General features: G+C 47.5%; 1 protein-coding gene across 1 annotated transcript; it reads left to right on the forward strand.

Annotated features, from left to right (window-relative positions):
* Positions 1-2179: 2179 nt before the first annotated feature.
* Positions 2180-18003, forward strand: LOC101046825 (uncharacterized). The gene is made up of 4 exons (XM_074385545.1): positions 2180-2756; positions 8057-8133; positions 11992-12118; positions 15267-18003. Exons 1-4 carry the CDS (start codon positions 2744-2746, stop codon positions 17627-17629), a joined length of 2580 nt encoding a protein of 859 aa, XP_074241646.1. The 5' UTR covers positions 2180-2743; the 3' UTR covers positions 17630-18003.
* The last annotated feature ends 7 nt before the right edge of the window (positions 18004-18010 follow it).

Genomic DNA, 18010 nt, shown 5'->3' on the forward strand with positions numbered 1-18010 from the left:
AAAAGTCCACCCAAGCATTTGTTTACTAAGTATTTATGGAAGGGGCTTGTATTAACTACAGACATTCACTAGATGGTTATTTGAGGTGGCTTGCTGAGGCACCTGTGACCTTGTACAACACTCAAACTGCATTCTTAGGAGGCTGTTTTTAGCATTCCTTATCACACTCCCCATGCCACACCCTGTCCTGTTTTTAGGTGTAAGGAATTTCATTCCCATGCACAAATCACATACACACAGTGCCTTAGTATTTTTTCATGCGCAGACCTCAAATGCCATGTACGTAACCTCCTCGGTGCAAGGAATTCGCTTCCTCAGCCTCCCAAGTAGCTGGGATTACAGGCGCCTGCCACCATGCCTGGCTAATTTTTATATTTTTAGTAGAGATGGGGTCTCACCACCTTTACCAGGCAGGTTTTAAACTCCTGACCTCGTGTGTCACTGCTCCCGACAATCATAACAGTTTTTCTTTAAATCATAACACCCTTCTACAATTAGATGATGATAGTTTTTTGATTGTGACTTTGATTTCTCTTTCTCTCCCTCCCTTTCTCTCTCTCTCTCTCTCTTTTTTTGGTGGACTCTCAATCTGTCACCCAGGTGTAGTGCAGTGGTACATTCTCAGCTCACTGCAACCTTTACCTCTCATGTTCAAGCGATTGTCCTGCCTCAGCCTCACGAGTAGCTGGGACTACAGGAGCTCACCAGCATGCCCAGCTAATTCTCTGTATTTATACTAGAAATGGGATTTCACCGTGTTAGTCAGTGTGGTCTCAATCTTTTGACTTCATGATTCTCCCGCCTTGGCCTCCCAAAATGTTGGGATTACAGGCATGAGCCATCATGCCCAGACTTTTCCTTTTTCCTATTCTTTTTTTTTAAGACAAGATTTGGCTCTTGTAGCCCAGGCTGGAGTGCAATGGTGTAATCTCGGCTCACTGCATCCTCCACCTCCCGGATTCAAACAAATCTCCTGCCTCAGGCCCCCGAGTAGCTGGAATTGCAGGTGCCCACCACCATGTCCGGCTAATTTTTGTATTTTTAGTAGAGATGGGGTTTCACTACATTGACCAGGCTGGTGGTCTCCAACACCTGACCTCAGCTGATCTGCCCGACTCACCCTCCTAAAGTGCTGAAATTACAAGCAAGAGCCACTGTGCCCGGCCCTGACTTTGTTTTTTATAAAGCCTTTGGACTTTGTTGACTCTGAGACAGTACTTGTATTTTAGCTCATCTTGATAATGAATATCACGTGTTAGGTTGAACAGAATATCTAACATATCTATGGAGAAAACATTGTATTTAGTTTTTATTTATAATTTTTTTTTTTTTTTTTTAGAGTCTCTCTGTCACCTAGGCTGGGGTGCAGTGGTGTAATCTCAGCTAACTGCGATTTCTGCCTTCTGGGTTGACGGTATTCTCCTGCCTCAGCCTCCCGAGTAGCAGTATTAGAGGCGAGTGACAGTACGTATACCCACCTAGTTTTTTTGTATATTTAGCAGAGACGGGGTTTCATCATGTTGCAAACCTGGTCTTCCGACCTCAGGTGATTTCGCCCAACTCGGCCTCCCAAAGTGCTGGGATTACAGGCGTTAGCCACCGCGTCTGGCCAACGAAAATTAATTTCAATGGCAAGGAATTGGCGGGTGGGAAGGGTGGAGAGGCATAACATGGGGAGAAATGCTGGCTACAGATGAAGGGAGAATAGAGGCAGGAAACCACCGGGTTATTTATGCACCTCTGCAACAACCTTGCGTGAACTGCGCCTGTACCCCAGACCATAAAGTAAACTATTTAAAAAACAGCAATAAATTTTTCTGGATGCAATTACTCCTCAAGGTTCACTTCTCAGAGAGGGGCCATTTCCCAGAATGCTGAGCTGCTCCAGCTTCCCTGGCGCGTTTCCCAATCAAAACCCGGAAAAAAAGGGGCTGAGAGTCAGATGGAGGGAAGTTCAAGCCCCGCCCCCGTGCCGCCCCCTGGGACCCCTCACAGCCAAAGCCTCTTCTACCCTGCGCCCCGCCCCTCGTCCTTCGGGCCCCGCCCTCTTCCGTCAGTTCCGGTCCGGCCTGGCCCCGCCCACGTTGTGTGTCCGGCTGAGGCCTGGCCTCTGTCCTGCGCTGATTGGCACAGGCCCGGAAGTGGATGGCGTGGACTGAGGGTCACACCGTGGTGCGTAAATTTTGCTCCTTTCTTCTGTCTGCGCTTCCCAGGTCTCTGGCGCTTCTGTACTGGGGACGTGGAGTCCCCACAGACCTGGATATTCCAGCCCCTCTTTGTCAACCCAGAGCAAACTGAGACGGCCGTTTGAGAGTCCGTGAGTGGCTTCCTTTTGAGGTTGCAGTCGTCCTGAGGCGGGTCCCGTCCCCGTTCTCTCTGTAACGGGCCTTGCAGACGCCTGCGGCGGAATTTTCATGCTCAGAACCGTTCCCGTCCCCTCCTTCCGTCTTGCGCTGGTTCAGGTCCTCAGCTGCGATTCGGATTCCCGCCGTGGGCGTCTCTCAGCCTCGCTCTTGGGGGGCCCTGGAGCGCAGCGTGCAGCCCCAGTCCCGGGGAGGCGCGTCGTCGGCCCAGTCCTGGGATCTTGCAGACCCCACCCCTTCCGAAGGCGCTGCCCTTCCCCACCTCCTCCTCCAGTCGGGCCCTGCTGCTCCCCTGTTACAACCCCTGGAAAACGTGCTCATTCTGGAGGCAGCCCTCTTACCCCATCCTCGCCCCGTTTTACCGGAAGTCAGCCTTGAGCATGAGATGTGCAGGTTCGTGGCTGTTGAACACATACACAAAAAAGAAAAAACACAAAGTAACAAAAAAGCGAAGCAACGAAAGCAGAAAGCATTAATTTATGGAACTAAGAAATCACGGCCGGGCGCGGTGGCTCAAGCCTGTAATCCCAGCACTTTGGGAGGCCGAGGCGGGTGGATCACGACGTCTAGAGATCGAGACCATCCTGGTGAACATGGTGAAACCCCGTCTCTACTAAAAATACAAAAAATTAGCTGGGCGTGGTGGTGCGTGCCTGTAATCCCAGCTACTCAGGAGGCTGAGGCAGGAGAATTGCCTGAACCCGGGAGGCGGAGGTTGCGGTGAGCCGAGACCGCGCCATTGCACTCCAGCCTGGGTAACAAGAGCGAAACTCCGTCTCAAAAAAAGAAAGAAAGAAAGAAATCACAACACAGGGTGGGAGTGGGCCCTAGGGAGCATCTCCAGGGCTCTTGTTTACAAAATTTGGGGGGGTTAAAGTCTTTCTTCTGAGGTCCTATGGGCTAACCCTTACCTGGATGAAAGATGTGGCCCTTGGCTGAGGTGAATCGGCCCTGAGGTGGATTCTCAGGTGAATTGGCCTGAGGCCAGAGCAGATGGGTGCCCTGTGCAGAAGGGATGGGCAGCGCTTTGCTCGTTCCCTTTCCCTTTCCATTCGAGGTGTGGTGGAAGCGGGAGAGCTGTAGGGAGAGTAGCCTTTGAATCTGTGTTACTCTGGATGAGAAGATGGGGTTTTTTCCTTTTCTTCTAGTTTTGGAAAGTTCGCGTTAATTAGCCTTAGATTCCCTGCCCCCAGACCCAGGACACAGGTGTTTCCCTTTTCTTTTTTATTGGAGATGGGTGTTAACTCTGTTACCAAGGTGAAAGACCGGTGACCGGATCACAGCTCCCTGCGGTGTCAATCTTCTGCGCTGAAGGGATCCTTCGACCTCAGCCTCCGGAGGAGCTGGGATCACAGATGGGAGCCACCACACCGAGCTAATTGTGTTCTTGGTAGAGACGGGCTTTTGCCATGTTGCCCAGGCTTGTCTCCAACTCCAGGGCTGAAGCCATCCAGCTGCATCGGCCTCCCAAAGTGCTGGGATTACAGGCATGAGCCACCACACCTAGCTGGTTCCTTTTCCCTTTCCTGAGATGAAGCCTCACTCTGTCACCCATGCTGGAGTGCAGTGCTGTGATCTCGGCTCACTGCAACCTCTGCCTTCCAGGTTCAAGCAGTTCTCCTGCCTCAGCCTACTAAGTAGCTGGGACTATAGGGATGTGCCAGCATGCCCAGCTGATTTTTGTTTTTTGTTTTTTGTTTTTGAGACACAGTTTCGCTCTTGTCACCCAGGCTGGAGTGCAATGGTGCGATCTCGGCTCACCGCAACCTCCGCCTCCTGGGTTCAGGCAATTCTGCCTCAACCTCCTGAGTAGCTGGGATTACAGGCATGCACCACCATGCCCAGCTAATTTTTTGTATTTTTAGTAGAGATGGGGTTTCACCATGTTGACCGGGATGGTCTCGATCACTTGACCTCGTGATCCACCCGCCTCGGCCTCTCACAGTGCTGGGATTACAGGCTTGAGCCACCGCGTCTGGCCCAATTTTTGTATTTTTAGTGGAAACCGGGTTTCACAATGTTGGTCAGGCTGGTCTCTGTAGGGCTGAGGGCCCCACAGGGTCGTGGGGTTTGTCTTATTCTGTGCTGAGGCGCAGGATCTGAGAAATAAAGAGACAGGACACAGAAGTACAATTAAAACGCAGCTGGGGTCGGAGGGCCACGCCACCTATAAGCGGAGACAGGCGAGGCCCCGAATGTCTAAAAGCGTGAGTATTTATTGTGTATAGGTTAGGGGACAGGGCAGTGAGTGAAGTCGTCTTTAAGGATAATGATAGGGTCGTGAGCAATAAAACATGAGGTCCACCCCCATTAGGGCACCTAGGCCAGGAGTGGACAGTGCACAGCAAGAGGCCCATTCCCATTAAGGCAAGGGCCGTGTGCAGTAAGGGGTCCACCCCCATTAGGTCACTGAGTCTTGAAGGTCGGCCATGCACAGTGAAGAGGGTGCAGTGTTCAATACTTCTGTCTATGGGAAACTACTTTTTTTTTTTGAGACGGAGTTTCGCTCTTGTTACCCAGGCTGGAGTTCAATGGCGCGATCTCGGCTCACCGCAACCTCCGCCTCCTGGGTTCAGGCAAGTCTCCTGCCTCAGCCTCCTGAGTAGCTGGGATTGCAGGCACGTACCACCATGCCCAGCTAATTTTTTGTATTTTTAATAGAGATGGGGTTTCACCATGTTGACCAGGATGGTCTCGATCTCTTGACCTCGTGATCCACCCGCCTCGGCCTCTCAAAATGCTGGGATTACAGGCTTGAGCCACCTTGCCCGGCGGAAACTACTTCGAAGAAGATTTATAGGACTATGCCTTAAGTTACATAGCAGTGACAGAGGTGTCAGCGTTACCACCACCTTCTGGCACCTTCCAATGGGTTCTATGGGAAGATGCTTTTTGAGCAGCACAGTAGCAAGAGCTGATAAAGTTCACAGTCACCAAGGTGGATTGCCATTCTGAGGGCAGCCTTCCACAAGAACTGGAGCAAGGTCCTACAACTCCTTTATCAGGAGGGGTGGCTCTTGCCCCAAGCCTGCCACACAGCGGGTATCTTTACGATACTGAATGCTGCCTCCTGGGCCATGGATTCTTGTCCTGGTATAACTGTTTTTCCTTAAATCATGCTCTGTACTGTGTCTGCTCCAGACATTCCTCCGATTATAAGCTGCTTCCTTGATTCATGCTCTGTACTATGTCCACTCTAGGCATTCCTCTGATTATGTACTAAGATATGATTATAGGTATATATGTAGGGAAATATTCTTTTTTTTTTTTTTTTTTTTGAGACGGAGTTTCGCTCTTGTTTCCCAGGCTGGAGTGCAATGGCGTGATCTCGGCTCACCGCAACCTCCGCCTCCTGGGTTCAGGCAATTCTCCTGCCTCAGCCTCCTGAGTAGCTGGGATTACAGGCACGCGCCACCATGCCCAGCTAATTTTTTGTATTTTTAGTAGGGACGGGGTTTCACCATGTTGACCAGGACGGTCTCGATCTGTTGACCTCGTAATCCACCCGCCCCAGCCTCCCAAAGTGCTGGGATTACAGGCTTGAGCCACCGCGCCCGGCCAGAAATATTCTTTAGACACTCATACTATCAACTATTATATGATTTTATGTAGAGGGATTTTTCAAGCCCTAATTCTACAAACTAACATATGATTATGTAAAGGATTATATAAAAGGAAATCACTGAGTAGTAACAGTATAAAGTGAGAAACTCTTCAAGCCCTAACCATGTCACAATTCTGCTTAGCTCTCATTCCTCGGTGCCTATTTGGGGGGTTACCCACAGGTCTCAAACTCCTGACTTCGGGATCCCCTGCCTCAACCTCCCAAAGTGTTGGGGATTACAGGCATTAGTCATTGCACCCAGCCTGTTTTGTCAATTTTTTGAGATGGAGTGTCACTCTGTCACCCATGCTTGAGTGCAGTGACAGCATCTTGGATCACTGCAATCTCTGCCTCCCAGGCTCAAGTGATCTTGCATCAGCCTCCCAAGTAGCTGAGACCACACATCTGTGCAATGATACCTGGTTAACTTTGTGTATTTTTGGTAGAGAAGGCATTTCACTATGTTGCCCAGGTTGGTTTCAAACTTCTGGGCTCAAGTGACCTGCCTGCGTCAACTTCCCAAAGTGCTTGGATTACAGGGGTGTAATCAGCTACCATTCCCAGCTGGTCTTGGAATTTTCTAGAGGAGGAAGACCAAGGCAGCCTATTTTCCCTTGCAGGCCATCACATGGGAATCAGCCACACCTCTTATCTCAGCTTCTCAAGATAACTTGGTGAACTGTCTCCAGCTCTGACAGAGAGGTGAGGAAGAAGACCAGAAAAGCTCAGAGTTGACACTCACCCCTAAAATAGCTGTCAAAATACAGTGTGTGGCTTTTCTCCCGAGACAGGGTAGTGCTCATTTTCTTCCCTCCGTCACCCTCCTTCTTCCTCTCCTCTCCCTCCCTCACCCCCGCTTTCTTTTCTTTTCTCCTTCCTTCCTTCCTTCCTTCCTTCACTCCTTCCCTCCCTTCCTCCCTTTTCTCTTTTCTTTTCTTTCCTGACACTTGTTCTGTCACCCAGGCTAGAGTGCAGTGGCGCTGTCTTGGCTCATTGCAACTTCCACCTTGTTGGCTCAAGCGATTTTCCTGCCTTTGCCTCCTGAGTAGCTGGGATTACAGGCACCCACCATCATGGCTGGCTAATTTTTTTGTATTTTTAGTAGAGATGAGGTTTCATCGTGTTTGCCGGAATGATCTCACTCTCCTGAGCTTGTGATCCACCCACCTCATCCTCCCAACATCTTGGGATTACAGGCGTGAGGCACGGTGCCTTGCCAGTGCTCATTATTTATTTTTATTTATTTATTTTTTAAGACAGGGTTTCACCATGTTGGTCAGGTTGGTCTTGAACTCCCGACGTCAGGTGATCCACCCGCCTTGGCCTCCAAAGTGCTTGGATTACCAACGTGAGCCACCACGCCCAGCCAGTGCTCAGTTTTAGCTCAAATTGTAAACACATTCGAGTCCTCCAAAAATTAAAAAAGAAAAAGCACAAGGAGGGCAAAAACGGGATGAGACCCAAATCACCTTGAGCCTTATCGTGACGACATGTGCTCATGGTGATCGGGGTGCAGCTTAATTTTACACATTTTAGGGAGACATGAGATACCAATATATGTAAGAAGTACATCGGTTTGGTCTGGAAAGGCAGGAAAACTTGAAGCAAAGGCAGAAAGACTTGAAGCACAGAGAGATCTTCCAGGTTTCAGAAAAGTGAGGCACAAATACCTACAGTGTCCCAGGTGATAGTAATCTGTGAGCAGCACTGAGGGTCAAGGGTCTGTGCCCTCTGTTTTTGAGGGCTGAGCTGAGCCTGTGATCCACAGAGAGGGGAGGGACTGTGCTGTGGATGGGGTTTGGTCAGGGCTGGGTCTGTGCCCTGAAGGGGAGCTCAGTCCAGCCCAGCTCCCCACTGCTGCCTGGTGTGTGGGGCTTCTCCAGGAGGGGAGTGAGATCTCAAGACCAGGGTGAAACATACACTTCTAACTGTTCCTGTGGGATTTTCTTCTCTCTGCATGATCTCTGGTGCAGTGGGCAGCAGAAGTCTGTCTTTCTACAGGGTCAGGTGTCCCCTCTGTGTGCATTTTTGTCACAGAAAGGGAGTGAGTCATTTCTAACATTACGTCCTATATTGTTTTCATGTACAGGATTGATTTCTAAAGACTCGGGTGAGGAAAGAGCTCAGAAGAGGAAAAAGAAGGAGCCAGGCATGGCTCTTCCTCAGGTAAAGTGACACTCCTCGGTGGATTCATCTGTCTCTTTCCTTTCTGAAATGCCAGGTGTTGTAGTAGGCAGTCTGTTCTGGGTCTGAAGCGTCCTGCCTCACATGTTGGCTCACACTCACCCATGTCTTCCATCAGTTCCTATCATCTGCTCTGAGATTCCATCTCCTGTGACCCAGTGACATGAACTCAGGAAGAGGCTCCACTGGGCATGGTCTTGGGAAGGGCTGACACCCAGACCTCGATGGACACGGGGTGTGAGCCTTGTGGTGTCAGTGCTGCTGGGCAGCCTGGATGGTTTGGGGCCACATCTGGATATCAGCTCTTTGTGAGCAGATCAGAGAAACTCCGTATGAAACACATAGGTTAATGTGCACAGATACCTGGTGATTTCTGGAAAAGGAGAACAATAAGGGGAGATACTTTGTATCTGATTTTGTAATGCAGTGGAAGCCACACTAGTAGATCAACACGTCTCTGACTTAAATCTTTTTTAAGAGACAGGATCTTGGTTTGGGTGCGGTCGCTGGTAATCCCAGCACTTAGGGAGGCTGAGGCAGGTGGATCACTTGAGCTCAGGAGTTCACGAGCAGCCAGACCAACATGATGAAACCCATTTCTACTAAAAATACAAAAATTAGCTGGGTATGGTGGTGCATGTCTATGATCTCAGCTACTCCAAAGGTTGAGGCAGGAGAATCACTTAAATCTGGGAAGGGGAGGTTGCGGTGAGCCAAGATTATGCCACTGCACTCCAGTCTGCATGACAGAGTGAGACTTTGTCTCAAAAAAAAAAAAAAAAATAGAGAGCAGGTGTCGCTCTGTGGGTAAAGTCTGAAGTGCAATGACAAAATTCAGAGTTTACAGCAACCTGAAACTCCTGTGCTCAAGTGATCACCACTTTAGCCTCCCAAAGAGGTAGATAATAGGCGTGTGTCACCACACGTGGCCAGTATTTCTATTTATTTGTTTATTTAATTATTTGTGAGTCTCACTCGGTCACCCAAGCTGAAGTGTCGTCTTGTGATCTCAGCTCACTGATGTAGGGCACGTTGGGAGCCAGATATAAGGCTGTGTGCCCCACAGGGTCGTGGGGTGAGCCTTATGCTGTGCTGAGGCGCACGATTCGAGAAACAAAGAGACAGGACACAGAAGTACAAAGAAAATGCAGCTGATCTCGGGGGGCCACGCCACCTATAAGTGGAGTCAGGCGAGGCCAGAGAGGCAAGGCTGACGAGGCCAAGGGTGGCGAGGCCCTGAATGTCCAGAAGCATGAATATTTACTGTGTATAGGTTAGGGGGCAGGGCAGTGAGTGAAATCATCTTTAAGGATAGTGATAGGGGGCCGGGCGCGGTGGCTCAAGCCTGTAATCCCAGCACTTTGGGAGGCTGAGGCGGGTGGATCACGAGGTCGAGAGATCGAGACCATCCTGGTCAACATGGTGAAACCCCGTCTCTACTAAAGATACAAAAAATTAGCTGGGCATGGTGGCACGAGCCTGTAATCCCAGCTACTCAGGAGGCTGAGGCAGGAGAATTGCCTGAGCCCAGGAGGCGGAGCTTGCGGTGAGCCGAGATCGCGCCATTGCACTCCAGCCTGGGTAACAAGAGCGAAACTCCGTCTCAAAAAAATAAATAAATAAATAAAATAAAAAAAATAGCTGGGCTTGGTGGCACGTGCCTGTAATCCCAGCTACTCAGGAGGCTGAGGCAGGAGAATTGCTTGAACCCAGGAGGCGGGGGTTGTGGTGAGCCGAGATCGCGCCATTGCACTCCAGCCTGGGTAACAAGAGCGAAACTCCGTCTCAAAAAAAAAAAAAAAAAAAAAAAAAAAAGGATAGTGATAGGGTCGTGAGCAATAAAACATAGGGTGCACCCCCATTAGGTCACCTAGGCCAGGAGGTGGACAGCGCACAGCAAGGGGCCCGTTCCCACGAAGGCAAGGGCCGTGTGCAGTAAGGGGTCCACCCCCATTAGGTCACCGAGGAATGCAGGTGGGCCATGCACAGGGAAGAGGGTGCCATGTGCGATACTTCTATCTATGGGAAAACTACTTCTAAGAAGATTAATGGGAGGATGCTTTAAGTCACATAGCAGTGACAGAGCTGTCAAGGTTACCACCACCTTCTGGCAGCTTCCAATGGATTCTATTGGAAGATGAAGATGCTTTCCTTTTTTTTTTTTTTTTGAGACGGAGTTTTGCTCTTGTTACCCAGACTGGAGTGCGATGGCACAATCTCGGCTCACCACAACCTCCGCCTCCTGGGTTCAAGGAATTCTCCTGCCTCAGCCTCCCGAGTAGCTGGGACTACAGGCATGCACCACCATACCCAGCTAATTTTTTGTATTTTTAGCAGAGACGGGGTTTCACCTTGTTGACCAGGATAGTCTCAATCTCTTGACCTCATGATCCACCCGCCTCAGCCTCCCAAAGTGCTGGGATTATAGGTGTGAACCACTGCGCCTGGCCGGGAAGATGCTTTTCAAGCAGCACAGTAGCAAGAGTTGATAAAGTTCACAGTCGCCAAGGTGGATTGCCGGTCTGAGGGCAGCCTTCCACAAGAACTGGAGCAAGGTCCTACAACTCCTTTATCAGGAGGAGTGGCTCTCGCCCCAAGCCTGCCATACAGCGGGTATCTTTACAATACTGAATGCTGCTGCCTGGGCCATGGATTCTTGTCCTGGTATAACTGTTTTTCCCTTAAATCACGCTCTGCGCTGTGTCTGCTTCAGACATTCCTCCAATTGTAAGCTGCTTATTCCTTAATTCATACTCTGTACTGTGTCCACACTAGGCATTCCTTTGATTATGAACTAAGATATAATTATAGGTATATATGTAGGGAATATTCTTTAGGCACTCCTACTATCAACTATTAATGATTATATGTAGAGGATTATATAAAGGGAGACTTCAAGCCCTATTTCTACAAACTAATGTATGATTATGTAAAAGATTATATAAAAGGAAATAGCTGAGTAGTAACACTATAAAGTGAGATATTTCTCAAGCCCTAACTGTGCCAGGGCTCTGCTTAGCTCTCATTCCTCGGTGCCTATATGGGAGGTTACCCACACACTGACACCTCTGCCTCCTGGGTTCAAGCTATTCTTCTACCTCAGCCTCCTGCGTAGCTCGGATTACAGGCATGTGCCAATACACAGGCTAATTTTTGTAATTTAAGTAGAGATGGGGTTTCACCGTGTTGTCCAGGCTGGACTTGAACTCCTCACTTTATGATGTGCCGGCCTTTGCCTGTCAAAGTGCTGGGATTACGTGCATGAGCCACCGCACCCAGCCTTGCTTTTTTGTTGTTTTTAAGACGGAGTCTGTGTCACCCACGGTGGAGTATAGTGGAGCAATCTGGACTCACTGCAGTCTTTGTCTCCTGGGTTGAGGTGATTCTTCTGCCTTAGCCTCCTGGGTAACTGGGATTACAGGCAGTGCCATCACGCCCGACTAATTTTTATACTTTTAGTAGAGACAGGGTTTCACCATGTTGGTCAGGCTGGTCTCCAACTCTTGACCTCAAATGATTTTCCCACCTTGGCCTCCCAACATGCTGGGATAGCAGGCATGAGCCACCACACCCAGCCCAGTGTTTTCTTCTTCTTTGTATATTTTTCATATTGTCCATAAAACCAAGACTTCCACAGTGACTTAGGGGATCTTAAAATGTTTCATGAGAAAGTGCAGTAAAATGCAACTATAGAGAAAAGAATGTCCAAAAATACCTTAATGTGGGTTTGTCAGAACAGTTTGTGATGAAATGGATACTTAATTTCTCTTTTCTCATTTTGTGTGAAGGTGATAACTCAGTCCTTCATAATGTTTTGTTGAAATATGTTTTTCATTTTAGGGACGCCTGACCTTCAGGGATGTGGCTATAGAATTCTCTTTGGTGGAGTGGAAATGCCTGACCCCTGCACAGAGGGCTTTATACAGGGAAGTGATGTTGGAGAACTACAGGAACCTGGAGTCTGTGGGTGAGGCACATGTCCCTCCAGACATAAGGAATCTGCCCATGTCTGTCTTGGCTCTTCCTGCTTTTGTATTCTCTGTTGTGATTTTTGCCCCATACAGGCTTTTTTTTTTTTGAGATGGAGTTTTGCTCTTGTTGCCCAGGCTGCAGTGCAATGGCACAGTCTTTGCTCACTGCAACCTCTGGTTCAAGTGATTTTTCTGCCTCAGCCTCCCACGTAGCTGAAGGGCTAGAGACATGCACCAGCACACCTGGCTAATTTTGTGTTTTTAGTAGAGACGGGGTTTCTCTATGTTGGTCAGGCTGGTCTCGAACTCCCGACTTCAGATGATTTGCCATCCTTGGCTTCCCAAAGTGCTGGGAATACAGGTACAAGCCACCTTGCCTGGTCCCCATATATGTTTTTGATGTACATGTCATTTTTTTTTTTTTTTGAGACAGAGTTTCGCTCTTGTTGCCCAGGCTGGAGTGCAATGGCGTGATCTCGGCTCACGGCAACCTCTGCCTCCTGGGTTCAGGCAGTTCTCCTGCCTCAGCCTCCTGAGTAGCTGGGATTACAGGCACACGCCACCATGCCCAGCTAATTTTTAGTATTTTTAGTAGAGACGGGGTTTCACCATGTTGACCAGGATGGTCTCGATCTCTTGACCTCGTGATCCATCTGCCTCGGCCTCCCAAAGTTCTGGGATTACAGGCTTGAGCCATCGCGCCCGGCTAATTTTTAGTATTTTTAGTAGAGGCGGGGTTTCACCATGTTGACCAGGATGGTCTCGATCTCTTGACCTCGTGATCCACCCGCCTCGGCCTCCCAAAGTGCTGGGATTACAGGCTTGAGCCACCGCGCCCGGCCCTATGTCATTTTTTTCTGCAGTGATGACTCTCCTATTTTTCATGGATAGCTGCTACGGGACTCTCCTATGGAGTGCGTTTACATAAAAGGAGAAAACTGATGAAGACCCTGTGACTGTTATTGATTGAACATTGTCCTGCTCTAGGCAGAGATGCCCTTAGAAACCCTGAACAGAATTGTCAGCATAGCCCAGGATATGACATAGAATGCATGACACTGACTCACAAGTGTTTCCAGCTATCATGCTGTTTTTAATTTTTTTTCAGACAGAGCCTCTCTCTGTCACCCAGGCTGGCCTACAGTGATGCAGTCTCGGCTCACTGCAACCTCTACTTCCCGATTTCAAGTAATTCTCGTGCATCAGCCTCTTTTGTAGCTGGGATTCCAAGTGTGCACCACCACCCTTAACTAATGTTTGTATTTTTAGTAGAGACAGGATTCACCTTGTTTCCCAAGCTGGTCTTAAATTCTTGACCTCAGGTGATCCACCTGCCTCAGCCTCCCAAAGTGCTGGGATTACAGGCATGAACCACTATGCCTGGCCCATTCTGGTTTTTGAGAAGCATCACAGAAGTGTCCCTCACTGGCACTGTGACAACGTTCACCTCATAAACTATTGATGGTCTTCTCTAGGCAGTAGTCAGTGGTGTTGAAATTCCTACTAGGGAGGATATCATTCTGGCTCACAGGTGCATATTATTGCAGGAATTCAAGCCAAAGAGGGCAAAAAGACCATGGAGAGTCTAAGAGAATTTATTGGTCCGCTGACGGACAGCAAGGCTAATGTACGTAATGGCCACCAGCCCTGAACAAAAGGAACATATTGCTTTTATACAACTTGAGGCAGGAAAATGAGGCAGAAAACAGGTTTCTGACTAAGACACAATTATTGACTTGTGACAGGTTTTACAATCTTGGGAAAATGTATATTTTCTTTTCTTTTCTTTTCTTTTTTTTTTTTTAAGATGGGGTTGCCGGGCGCGGTGGCTCAAGCCTGTAATCCCAGCACTTTGGGAGGCTGAGGCGGGTGGATCACGAGGTCAAGAGATCGAGACCATCCTGGTCAACATGGTGAAACCCCGTCTCTACTAAAAATACAAAAAATTAGCCGGGCATGGTGGCGCGTGCCTGTAATCCCAGCTACTCAGGAGGCTGAGGCAGGAGAATCGCCTGAACCCAGGAGGCGGAGGTTGCGGTGAGCCGAGATCGTGCCATTGCACTCCAGCCTGGGTAACGAGGGAAACTCCATCTCAAAAAAAAAAAAAAAAAAAAAAGATGGGGTTTCACCATGATGGCCAGGCTGGTATTGAACTCCTGACCTCAGGTGATTCACCCACCTCGGCCTCCCAAAGTGCTAGGATTACAGGCGTGAGCCATCGCGCCCGGCCAGGAAAATGTGTATTTTCTTTGTGGTTATCTTGACTTTGTAACCTTGCCTCTGGGGTAAGAAAAGCAGGAATTGCAGAAGAATGTGTGGGTGTCAGGCAGAAAGGTCTGCTCTGCTGCTCTTGTCTAAGTCAAGGCGTCTGGGCCAGGCCTGCTCTGCCTCTACTTTCTCTCTTTTTTTTTTTTTTTTTTTTTGAGACGGAGTTTCACTCTTGTTACCCAGGCTGGAGTGCAATGGCGCGATCTCGGCTCACCGCAACCTCCGCCTCCTGGGTTCAGGCGATTCTCCTGCCTCAGCCTCCTGAGTAGCTGGGATTACAGGCACGCGCCACCATGCCCGGCTAATTTTTTGTATTTTTAGTAGAGACGGGGTTTCACCATGTTGACCAGGATGGTCTCGATCTCTTGACCTCGTGATCCACCCACCCTGGCCTCCCAAAGTGCTGGGATTACAGGCTTGAGCCACTGTGCCCGGCCCATTTCTTTTTTTTTGTTTGTTTCTTTTCTCCTGAGATTCTGTAGGATAGCACAGAATTTTTGTAATCTTTTCTTATCTACAGAGTGCTGTGATTGTGTGACAATACAGAATTTCCGTGGATTTCGGATATCCTTACATGAGCTTGTTGTGGATTATTTACCAACATAGTATATTATTTGGTCCTTTAGCATTTATTGGTGTATAGTAAAAATACTGACAGTATTTTGTTATGATATTGGAAATAGGCTTTCACAGAAATGAAGTCCATATAATCGCCCTTTATTTATTAAAGAATCTCACTTTTTTTGTGTTTCTAAACTTTAAGATCATGCTTGGGAAGTTTAAAATAAGCATTGTTTTTTGTGTCATATTTACACATTTCAGTATTATTTACCCTATGTGCTGAATTGGAAACCTATTTATGTTTATATTTTGTAGATATCTCTTCCAAGTGCATGGTGAAGATGGGCTCATCAACAGGACAAGGTAATACAGAAATGTTTCACACAGGGACATTGGAAACACATAAAAGTCATCACACTGGAGATTTTTGCTTCCAGGAAATTGAGAAAGACATTCATGACTTTGAGTTCCAGTGGCAGAAAGATGAAAGAAATAGCCATGAAGCATCCATGACACAGATCAAGAAGTTCACTGATAGTAAAGACCGAAACGATCAAAGGCATGCTGGCAACAAGCCTATTAAAGATCAGCTTGGATTGAGCTTTCATTTGCATATGCCTGAACTGCACATATTTCAGACTGAAGGGAAAATTGGTAATCAAGTTGAGAAGTTAGTCAACGATGCTTCTTTGGTTTCAACATCCCGAATAAATTTTTGTAGGCCCCAGACTTATATTTTTAATAACTATGACAATAATTTCCTCCATTCTTCATTACTCACACAAAAACAGGGAGATCACATGAGAGAAAAATCTTTCCAATGTAATGAGAATGGCAAAGGCTTTCATTGTAGCTCACTGTTAAGGAAACATCAGACAGTCCATTTAGGAGAGAAACAAATAGAATGTGATCTATGTGGCAAGGTCTTTAATCAGAAGCGATACCTTGAACGCCATCGTAGATGTCACACTGGTGAGAAACCTTTCAAGTGTAATGAGTGCGGCAAGTCCTTCATTCAGATGTCATCACTTACCTGCCATCGTAGACTTCATACTGGAGAGAAACCTTACAAGTGTAATTTGTGTGGCAAGACGTTCAGTCAAAATTCAGCCCTTGTAATTCATAAGGCAATTCATACTGGAGAGAAACCTTACAAGTGTAACGAATGTGGCAAGGTTTTTAATCAACAATCAAACCTCGCAAGTCATCATAGACTTCATACTGGAGAGAAACCTTATAAATGTAAAGTTTGTGACAAGGCTTTTGGGTGTTATTCACACCTGGCACAACATACTAGAATTCACACTGGAGAGAAACCTTACAAGTGTAATGAGTGTGGCAAGACTTTTGGTCGAAATTCAGCCCTTGTAAATCATAAGGCAATTCATACTGGAGAGAAACCTTACAAGTGTAATGAATGTGACAAAGTTTTTAAACAACAGTCGAGCCTTGCACGTCATCACAGACTTCATACTGGAGAGAAACCTTACAAGTGTAATGAGTGCGGTAAGACCTTCAATCAGATGTCATCCCTTACATGCCATCGTAGACTTCATACTGGAGAGAAACCTTACAAGTGTCATGAGTGTGGCAAGACCTTCAGTCAGACATCATCCCTTCTATGCCATCGTAGACTTCATACTGGAGAGAAACCTTACAAATGTAAGGTTTGTGACAAGGCCTTCAGGCGCGATTCACACCTGGCACAACATACTAGAATTCACACTGGAGAGAAACCTTACAAGTGTAATGAGTGTGGCAAAGCCTTTAGTGCACAGTCAACACTTACTCACCATCAAGCAATCCATGGTATAGGGAAACTTTACAAATGTAATGATTGCCACAAAGTCTTCAGTAACGCTACAACCATTGCAAATCATTGGCGAATCCATAATGAAGAGAGATCTTACAAGTGTAATAAATGTGACAAATGTTTTAGACGTCGTTCATACCTTGCAGTTCATTGCCGAATTCATACTGGAGAGAAACCTTATAAGTGTAATGAGTGTGGAAAGACCTTCAGTCACTCGTCATCCCTTGTATGCCATCGTAGACTTCATACTGGAGAGAAACCTTACAAGTGTAACGAGTGTGGCAAAACCTTCCATCACAATTCAGCTCTCGTACTTCATAAGGCAATTCATACTGGAGAGAAACCTCACAAGTGTAATGTGTGTGGCAAGATCATCGGTCACACTTCAGCCCTTGTCATTCATAAGGCAATTCATACTGGGGAGGAACCTTACAAGTGTACTGAGTGTGGCAAGGTTTTTAAACAACAGTCAAGCCTTGCACGTCATCATAGACTTCATACTGGAGAGAAACCTTACAAGTGTAATGAGTGTGGCAAAGTTTTTAATCAACAAGCAACACTTGCACGTCATCATAGGCTTCATACTGGAGAGAAACCTTACAAATGTGAAGAATGTGACAAAGTTTTCAGTCGCAAATCCTATCTTCTAACACATGGGAGAGTTCATACTGGAGAGAAACCTTACAAATGTGAAAAATGTGACAAAGTTTTCACTCGCAAATCACACCTTGAAACACACAAGAGAATACATACGGGAGAGAAACCATACAAATGTAAGATTTGTGACAAGGCTTTTGCGTGTAATTCATACCTGAAAAAGCATACTAGAATTCACACTGGGGGAAAACCTTACGAGTGTAATTAGTGGAGCAAGACCTTTGCTCAAAATTCAGGTCTTTCAGTTCATAAGGCAGTTGATACTGCAGAAAAACCTTACAAGTCTAATAAATGTGGCAAGGTTTTTTTTTTGTTTTTTTTTTTTTGAGATGGAATTTCACTCTTGTTACCCAGGCTGGAGTGCAATGGTGCAATCTCGGCTCACCGCCACCTCTGCCTCCTGGGTTCAGGCAATTCTCCTGCCTCAGCCTCCTGAGTAGCTGGGATTACAGGCACGCGCCACCATGCCCAGCTAATTTTTTGTGTATTTTTAGTAGAGACAGGGTTTCACCATGTTGACCGGGATGGTCTCGATCTCTTGACCTCGTGATCCACCCGCCTCGGCCTCCCAAAGTGCTGGGATTACAGG

Source organism: Saimiri boliviensis, chromosome 14 (assembly GCF_048565385.1).
Source record: "Saimiri boliviensis isolate mSaiBol1 chromosome 14, mSaiBol1.pri, whole genome shotgun sequence".
Classification (NCBI taxonomy): domain Eukaryota; kingdom Metazoa; phylum Chordata; class Mammalia; order Primates; family Cebidae; genus Saimiri; species Saimiri boliviensis.

Coding starts and splice junctions, on each gene's coding strand:
- LOC101046825 (XM_074385545.1), top strand. Junction 8,134..11,991: donor CAGGCATGGCTCTTCCTCAG/GTAAAGTGACAC, acceptor TTTTCATTTTAG/GGACGCCTGACCTTCAGGGA. Junction 12,119..15,266: donor CAGGAACCTGGAGTCTGTGG/GTGAGGCACATG, acceptor TATATTTTGTAG/ATATCTCTTCCAAGTGCATG.